This window comes from Parus major, chromosome Z (genome assembly GCF_001522545.3).
Source record: "Parus major isolate Abel chromosome Z, Parus_major1.1, whole genome shotgun sequence".
Classification (NCBI taxonomy): Eukaryota; Metazoa; Chordata; class Aves; order Passeriformes; family Paridae; genus Parus; species Parus major.
Genome location: NC_031799.1, coordinates 507,182 through 516,523, shown reverse-complemented (window position 1 = coordinate 516,523; position 9,342 = coordinate 507,182). Strand labels below are relative to the sequence as shown.

The 9,342-nt window shown below is 49.2% G+C and overlaps 1 protein-coding gene and 2 non-coding genes across 3 annotated transcripts; all 3 read right to left on the bottom strand.

Moving 5' to 3' along the window:
• Nucleotides 1-256: 256 nt before the first annotated feature.
• Nucleotides 257-4,700, bottom strand: RPL17 (ribosomal protein L17). Its single transcript, XM_015615560.2, has 7 exons — nt 4,622-4,700; nt 4,222-4,274; nt 4,092-4,132; nt 2,782-2,916; nt 1,748-1,846; nt 798-989; nt 257-352 (listed from the first exon to the last, which is right to left on the bottom strand). Exons 2-7 carry the CDS (start codon nt 4,259-4,261, stop codon nt 305-307), a joined length of 555 nt encoding a protein of 184 aa, XP_015471046.1. The 5' UTR covers nt 4,262-4,274; nt 4,622-4,700; the 3' UTR covers nt 257-304.
• LOC117243743 lies at nt 660-728 on the bottom strand. The gene has a single exon (XR_004495618.1). It is a non-coding gene; the product is annotated as a small nucleolar RNA SNORD58 (small nucleolar RNA).
• Nucleotides 4,346-4,414, bottom strand: LOC117243747. Its single transcript, XR_004495622.1, has one exon. It is a non-coding gene; the product is annotated as a small nucleolar RNA SNORD58 (small nucleolar RNA).
• Nucleotides 4,701-9,342: the final 4,642 nt, after the last annotated feature.

Below are 9,342 nucleotides of genomic sequence, written 5' to 3'. Positions count from 1 at the left end.
GGGCAGGCCCTGGCACAGGGTGCCCAGAGCAGCTGGGGCTGCCCCTGGATCCCTGCAGTGTCCAAGGCCAGGCTGGACAGGGCTTGCAGCAGCCTGGGACACTGGAAGGTGTCCCTGCCATGGCAGGGGTGGCACTGGATGCCCTTAAAAATCCCAGCCAAACCATTCTATGATTCTATAATATTTATAATATTCACTGCCCCTGTCCCACAGAAATGCACAGCACCAGGTCAGAACTTAGAGCAGAGCAACACAATCAATCCAAACTTTAAAGTTTTATTTATGTACATCTGTCCATGCAGATTTACTCCCGAGCCATTAGCTTTTGCTTCTTCAGCTTCTTCTGGGAGATCTGGGAAACAAACACAGAAAGAAGAAAATGGTGAAATGAGTCTTCCCAAAACATCACAAAATTATCTTTTACACATGCTATGAACTGTCAGGAATTCCCTCACAAATGATACACTCATCACACCTGCACAGGATCAGGAATCCCTGCAAGCACTACATTGCTTGTAGGCTCCAAATTTAACTTTTTTCATTGCACACACCCAGGGTTCATTCACACAGGCTGGGAATGCTGTAGCTGCTTTGAGGGAGGAAAGAACAAACCCTCTGTGCAATTAAAAAATGGTTCTCAGGGTTGTCAAGTGCTTGGGGTTGCTCAGAAACAAATTACTTTTTTTCATGGGAATTCCAAAGGTGTCCTAAGATAGTCATCACAGCAACCCCTCTCTCTGCCAGACCCCTGGCTCTCCCAACAGTGTTACAGGAACAGGACACATGACACACAGTACCTTCTTCTTCTGGGCAACTTCCTCCTCTGGCTTGGGCACGATCTGCTCCTTCTCCGTGAGGATCATCTCGATGTGGCACGGGGAGCTCATGTAGGGGTTGATCCTGCCATGTGCCCGGTACGTGCGCCGCCGCATCTTGGGAGCCTTGTTCACCTGGATGTGCTCAATGACCAGGGAGTCCACATCGAGACCCTGGCAAGCAAGAACATCTTGTGACCCATTCTCATCTTTAAATAATTCATCTCCACAGTGAAAACATGAGTAATCATCCCAGACACCACTGCTGGTCAGTGAAACACCCCAGCTTGGTGTCATCATGGAGCTGATGGTTTTCCAAGGATTTACCACTAACACAGGCAGGCCTTGTGGTGTCATGGCACTGTTTTCCAAGGATTCATCACTGACACAGCCAAGCTTGGTGATGCCATGGAGCTGAGGATTGTCCAAGGATCTGCCAATGGAACTGCTGAGCTTGGCACTGTCATGGAGATGAGGACTTACCAAACAAGTGCCATTTAAAAATCATAAAGACCACCCTGCACACACCACAAGTAACTTAAAATGATGCTGATGGCTCAGTCTATGGTTATTTCACGGTTACTGAAAGGAGTCACCTATTACTCCAACACTGTCAACAAAGCTACCAAATTAAGCACTTTAACAAAGACAGCAACTGACCAAGAGTCTGCAGAATTCAGTTTCAGATTCTTAAAGATCTGAACAACCCTTTTGTGTGAAAAGTTTTTAATTTAGTTTTTCCCTGTGAAAAACTGTTGCTGCCATTTTAACTTGAAGGACACAGGTAGCCTGCTTCAAATAGGGAGCAGCACCAAAGCCTCCACACGATTCAGTTTTGTGGACAAAGCAGGTTTCAAGTGGCTCTCCAGGTCAGTGACACCCAAGAAACAGGTGCTGAGTGACACCACCACTTTGTGCTCAGTAACACAAACCTTGAGCTCAGCGTTGCTCTCCGCATTCTTCAGCATGTGCAGCAAGAACTCTGCGCTCTTCTTGGGCCAGCGACCCTGTGTCCAGCCCCACTGCTTGGCCTGGAATTGGAGAACCACAATGAGAATCCTGCTTTTGGCCAGGTACAAAGCAATTTAAGTTACCTTTTATACACCTTTAACTTGCCATTATCACAGAATGGTTTGGGTTGGAGGAGACCCTAAAGCTCATCCAGTCCCACTCCCTGTCATGGGCAGTGACACACCTTCCACTGTCCCACGTTGCTTCAAGCCCCAGTGTCCAGCCTGGATGTCCAGGGGCAGCCCCAGCTGCTCTGGGCACCCTGTGCCAGGGCCTGCCCACCCTCCCAGCCAGCAATTCCTTCCCAATATCCCAGCTGGGCCTGCCCTCTGGCACTGGGAAGCCATTGCCTGGGTGCTGTCCCTGCAGGCCTTGTCCCCAGTCCCTGGGCAGCTCTCCTGGAGCCCCTTTAGGCCCTGCCAGGGGCTCTCAGCTCTCCCTGGAGCCTTCTCTTGTGCAGGGGAGCAGCCCCAGCTCTCCCAGCCTGGCTCCAGAGCAGAGGGGCTCCAGCCCTGGCAGCAGCTGCATGGCCTCCTCTGGGCTGGCTACAGCAGATCAATGTCCTTCCCGTGCTGAGTATCCTATTTTATGGATTAGAACGGACTATAATCTATTCTATTTTGCTGTGGACCAAACCAAACAAAATATAATCCCTTGACTTTATGCTGCCAACTAGATGCAGACACTCCAAGCAGATGAATCTTCTGGAATTAAAAGCCACTTTTTTCTTCCTTTTTAGCAACCTGCTCTGGTGGAAAGTGTCCCCCCTCATGGCAGGATATTGGAGTGAGATGAGCTCTGAGGTACCTTTCAACCAAAACCACCCTGTGATTCTGTGTTTTACTGCAAATTTACCATCAGCAGTGACAGACTACGTCCACACCATCCCTACATCACCTTTTTGTCTTTAGCACCCCCAGCCAAACGCTCCTTGCCACATTTCCCAGGAGCTTACCTGGGCACACCTCCCGACACCGCCATTGTAGCGCCGGAAGGGGACACACTGCTTCTTCAGGGTGACATCCTTCAGGTACTTGGTGGCCTTGCGAATGTGCATGCCCTTGATGGCCTGCGCGGTCTCTCGGGTGTTCTACCAACACAAGGCACAGAAAAGATGCTCTGAACAAATCTTTCCAAGAGACAGCATCAGCACAACCACTCCTCTGTCCTCCCTGGATACAATTCTTTTGGCTACAAAGGAAGCACTTACCAAAAAATAAGACCTAAGTCAAAGAATAAAAAGTAATTAATACTTTTTTTCTTTGTTACCTGCTCTTCTAACTGTTGGTATGACTGCTACTCTGAATCTGTAGCTCCAGCAGTTTGTTTTTTTTTTTAACCCAGTGGGTACATTTAACCAGAAAACTTGCTACTCTTAATAAAATTGTAATTTAAGTACTTACACTTTTTCTATTTTCTGTTTGGCCACTAATTTAAAAAAGCAAGATCTGGATGGATCAATTCTTACTAAAAAGCCATGTTAACAATGTTACTCTCTCTGAAGGAATTTTAAGAGAAGAAAAGGCTCAAAAAAAAAAGTTAAGGATAAAAGATCAGTTTTCTAAAAAGAATTTACTAATTGCGCAAGCCAGCTCTAACTATAATCCTACCTGTTCATAATAAAAAAAAGAATCAAAGTGAAAACTTTGTATAATACTAAGCAGAATATGATTTGCTGAATTCTAATTTGAATGTGATTAAATAGCACTTCTGAATAAATTTCTGCACCCCAGCCTTTTTCAGAGGAACTGAGGCCCTTGTGCCAAACACCACACAACCAAAAAAAGAGAAATTAAAGAAATTTCATGCAAAACACTAGCCCAGTGCCTGATAAATTCACTCCAACTGTTTATCTCTTGAGTTTTGTTACTTGAATTATTAAGGACAATTTTAGGATCCAGACTCCTTATTTTCTGTGGATGGAGACAACTACAAGCAGCTAACAGGATTTCTTTAATGACTGAACTGTAAAAGACACTTCTTTAAAAAAAAGGATTTAGATGGGATATTGGGAAGGAATTGCTGGCTGGGAGGGTGCCCAGAGCAGCTGGGGCTGCCCCTGGATCCCTGAAGTGTTCAGGGCCAGGATGGTCGGGAGCCCAGACCCTAACCACGGCAGAGGTTATGGAAGGAGATTTTCCTTACAATCCCTTTCAATCCAAGCCAATCAGGGCTTGTTTTAAAAAACAACAACAAAAAACTAACAAAAAACCAAGTAAAACAGCAAATGAATTTAAAATTCCTGCTAATCACACACTCCCTTACCTTGAAGTGCACACGCAGGTTAGACCCCCGTGACTTGCATGCTGCAACAGAGAAAAGACCAAGTTTTAGAATCAAAATCTCACTGGCTTCTGTGCAATCCCACACGAACGCTCCTAGAACAGCAACTCACATTTCGTGGGGTTCTCCGGATCCAGGGAGTAGCGCACCATCTTGAGAGCTTAGCTGAAAAACACCAATTAAAACATATTAAACTTCCAACAATGGCAGGCAGGAATGCTCCCCTTACTGCCGCAGCTGCTCAGGAATTACGCGTTCTTTTCATAGTTACATCCAAAGGTGTCCTAAGAAAGTCATCATCGCAGCCATTAATTTTCTCAGGCCTGTCCCTTCCCCGCATCCGCGCCCGCCCCCTCCCGCGCGCCATCCCGGGGAATACCGCGGGCGCCGCGCATGTCGCCGCGATCCCGGTGTCCGGGATGCCAGTGCCGGCGGGGATGGGGCGGGGATGGGGCGGGATGGGAGCGGATGGCGGCGGCCACGGCGGAGACCAAACGATCATGGCTCCTCACCTCAGAGCGCCGGCCGCAGAGGAAGGGGAAGGGCGGGGCGCGCCCTGAGCGCGCGCGCGTCTCGCGAGTTTTCGGACGGGGACGGCCCCCGGGAGCGCTCCGCCCCTAACATGGCGGCGGGACCCCGCCGTGAGGGCGGAGTGTGCACAGCGGGTTCCTTCCCTGTCCCTGTGATTAAAGCCTGCCATGAGGGAAGACATAGCGGTATTCAGGCTGCCATGGCGAAAGACACCGCCGTATTCATCCTCAGCTTATGGTGCAGGTGGTTTTAGTGAGGAAATCAGCGTGCATCTGACAGAGCACCACCCGCCGCCCAAGGGAGGGGATTGCCCTGCGCCGCTCCGCGCTGGTGCGTCCTCACTTGAACGTTTGTGAGCAGTGTTGGCCACTGCAATATAAGAAATATATTAAACTGTGAGCGACAAAAGAATGGCTGCAGAAATGGTGAGGGGAAGCCTTATGAGCGGCGGCTGAAAGACCTTGGCCTGTTCAGGTGGAGGGAGGGGAGACTTATCCCACTTAAAACTTTCTCGTGAGGGAAGAGAAAGGCCAGGCATTGATCTTTTTTTCTCTGGTGACCACCGACAGCACCCAGGGAGCGGCTGGAGCTGTGCCAGGGAGGTTCAGGTGGGATATCAGGGCAAGGTTGTTCCCCCAGATGGTGCTGGCACTGCCCAGGCTCCCCAGGGAATGGGGACATTCCCCAGGCTGCCAGAGCTCCAGGAGCCTTTGGACAGCGCTGCCAGGGGTGCCCAGGCTGGGATTGTTGAGGAGCTGGACTCGATGGGCTTTGTGGGTACTTTCCCGCTCAGGATATTCCGTGGTTCTGTGACTCAGTCAATCGGAATTGTTCAGGTTGGAAAAGACTTCGGAGATCATTGATTCCAAGCTGTGCCTGATCCTCACCTTGTCACCAGCCCAGGGCACTCAGTGCCAGGTCCAGGCATTCATTGGACATCTCCAGAAATGGGGACTCCAAAAGCTTTCTGGGCAGCCCTTTCCAAGTTCTTTCCATAAGGAAATTCCTCTTGATGTTCAACCTGAACTTCCCCTGGCATAACCTGAGGCCATTTCCTCTTGTCCTGTCCTTTGTTCTCAGGGTGCAGAGCCTGACTCCCCAACTGAGAGCACAGGATTTTTACGTTTGGGAAAGACCTTTAAGATAGCTGCGTCTAACTCTCATCCCAGCAGTCACCACCGCGTTCACCATTAGATGGCAGCTCAGGATGGGAATGTAGCAGCACATTGCTCACAGAGGTGTCCAGGAGGCCAGAATGAAAAGATTCATTCAAAGTCATATTTATAAACCTCATCTGGTATTTGCTGCGCCATTATAAAATAATCACAGACCGACTCATTAAAATAAAAGATTTTTTTTTTTTCCCATTTGAGGCAGCATTTGCAACTAGAACTGCTTGGGAAGCCAGCTCAATAAAAGCAAAATGTTTCCTAAAAGTGGTGCCCAGCTGCAGCAAAAGACTCGTTGAGAAAAAAAAATGACAGAATGGGGGAAAAAAGGAAGAGACATATTCGTGAGAGGGCAGAAATTTGGTGTGCAGGCATCTCCCCAGCATGGGAGTCTGGGTTTAACTCTGATTTTAGAAATAACCAGAGGAAGAACTTGCTGCCCATGTAAATGCTATGAGCAGAAGGCTATTTTTGGATCTCTTGTTTAGGGCTAAAAAGCCCCAAAGCTCTGCAGCTAGGATTTCACCCAGGAGGGAAGAGGAAAATATTTGAGCTATCACAAATATTTACATGGCTAAAACCCCTAAGAGCTCTAGTTGTTACTGCAGCTCTTCATTTACCTGCCTTAAAATGTGCCTTTAGTCTTTGGTTTTGGGGAAGCTCTCTGCAAAGTCTCCAAGCTACTTTCAAGCACTGCCCTCAAAGACTGAAACATGCTGCGGTGTGGGTATATACTATTTTTTCTCTTTATTGTAGAATCATGGAATGGTTTGGAAGGAACCTTAAAGACTATCTCGTTCCACCCCCTGCCATGGGCAGGGACACCTTCCACTGTTCCAGGCTGCTCCAAGCCCTGTCCAGCCTGGCCTTGGACACTGCCAGGAATCAAGGGCAGCCACAGCTTCTGAGGGGAACAGTATATAGCACTGAGTTTCCAGGTACAACAAATTAAAACTGGCTACGGCTGAGGTCCTCAAACACTTCCACAGCCTTACTCACCGTACTGTGGGAGTCCCCTCTCCGAGCACACCTGTATGCAACGCTTCCTCCTTTCTGCCCTTCCTTTTTCCTCTGTTTCCTGCTGGGGCAGGAACCCAGTCTTTCCATGGGAAGCACCTTTACACACAGCTGCTTCTTGGCAGCAGAGCACAAAAGCAAGGAGATGTTAAAGGAAGGCTGAAGGAGAGGTGTGAAACACAAGCACTTGACACATGATGGGGATTATCACCTGTGTTCATCAATCAAACCCAAAATAAATACATTTTCTGTTTCCCTATAGGAGGAACTGTTTTGTTCAGCTGTTAAGGATTTGGAGTGGTGGAAGGTAATCACAGAATATCCTGAGCTGGAAAAGACTCACCAGGAGTCCAGCTATTGGCCCCACAGACCAATACAAACCAACAATCCCAGCCTGTGCATCCCTGAGAGCATTGTCCAAATGCTCCTGGAGCTCTGGCAGCCTCGGGGCTGTGACCCTTTCCTTGAGATGCAGGTTTTCAGCTTTGTTGGGAGCTTGATAAGAGTTCTCATGGGCAGCCTAGCACATACCTGGTGCTGGGATCAGGGCTGAGGCAGCTCAGCTTGTGGTCCAGTTGGGATTTCATTATGTTATTCCCCCATTTTGCCACCTGCCTGGGATATTTGGGTTTTATGAGCTGACTCCAAGAGAGCTTTCAGATCCTAAGCAGAAAATTCAGGCAGGTAAGTCCAAAACTGTATCCTTGAAAAGTCTGGAAGCAGCTGCCTGATAATTGTACCAGATTGTTAAATCCACAGGACTTTACCTCAGACTCTGCTAGTGTCATCCCTCTTGCTGCCCTGTCTGTACTGCCCAGCCCCCGAGTCTGTGCTGTGCATGCCCAGGGAGACGTTGCTGTCCCAGCAAGAATGGACAGCAAACACCCAGCTGTGCTTGAACTGAGCAGAGCCTCCTCTCTGTGCTCTGGGAGTTCCTGCTGAGAGCATCCTCCTGTGAAGGGCTGATCACAGTGGCAACAGAGGTTTCTGCCATCTCCTCTGCTCTGGAGCCAGCCTGGGAGAGCTGGGGGTGTTCACCCACCAGGGTGTTCACAAGGCTCCAAGCAGAGACTTCTAAAGGGGCTCGGGAGAGCTGGAGAGATGGGGCAAGGGATGGTGGGACAGGACAAAGGGGAATGGCTTCCTGCTGCCAGAGGGCAGGACTAGATGGGAAGGAATTTCTGGCTGTAAGGGTAGTGAGGCCCTGGCACAGGATGCCCAGAGAAGCTGTGGGTGCCCCAACCCTGGGAGTGTCCAAGGCCAGGCTGAATGAGGCTTGGACCAGCCAGCAATAGAGGAAGGTGTCCCTGTCCATGGCAGGAGTGAAACTGGATGGGCTTTAAGGTCCCTTCCATCCCAAACCATTAATTGATCCCATGATTCTCTCCTCTGGCTGTGCTCCTGGGGCTGGAACAGGGCTGCACCCCTTATCATGCCATGGAAATGCCCAGCAGGCACTGGGGAGTGTTCAGGTACAGGAGCATTGCCTCACATAAGTCCTTTCATGTCTTTAGCTCTGAGTAAACAAGCTGCCTTATCAGAGCTTCTGGGAGCCTAATGTGACAATTAGCCAATGTCCCTGACTGTCATCATCCCTCTTGACCAGAGGGACAGGTGAGCTCCAAGACTGGCTGGAGTTACGTTTTCACTGTCTGGGGTTGTATCTTTGTGGCAGCTCTAAAACCACATGGAGTTCATTGCTCACCTTCCAGCCTGACACTCAGCTGAAGCACACACCTGGCTTGGGGCGGTCACTTCACAGAGGGTCTTCTAACAGCCACAGGAGGGGCTGTGCTAAACCCCCTGTAACACGGAGAAACACTGGGGCTGACTGACCAAGCTTAACTCCAGCTCGCTAAAACACACCCCGTATCTGCTCCTCTACAGGAGAGGGCCTGACCTGTTCTTTGCACAGGAATGGAAGCCAATTCCTCAAAACTTTTTTGAGATATCTTGGCATTTCTCTTAGAGACACAGCTTTTGGAGTCCAAGGGTTATGTGGGGATATTAAACTGTCATTCATGAAATTACACACAAATGGTTCCTTGTCCTAATGTTTAAGCAGAAAATCTTGAAGAAAGACATTTTAAATTGAAACCAGCTTGAATGCTGCAAACACTGAGGCTTTCAGACAGCTGCCTGCACCTTATTTCTGTGAAATCCTCTCTGCTGACCAGCCTATGGTCTCCTGCTCTCCTTGTCCCAGATGCATGGCTGCTCCAGAGGCACAGCTCACCCCCAGTACCTGCCTTTTCATCCCACAGTCAGCAAAACAGTGGCACTTGGACATATGGTAGGCAAGTTCTTCACTAAAGGGCTCTCCACAAGCAACTTAAAATCTACTGACCCAGGCAGTGAGTCACAGGAGCAAGATTATAGAATCACAGAATCATAGAAGGGTTTGGGTTGCAAGGGACTTGATCACCCAGTGCCACTCCCTGCCATGTGCAGGGACATCTTCCACTATCCCAGTTTGCTCCAAGCCCTCCCCAACCTGGCCTTGGGCACTTCCAGGG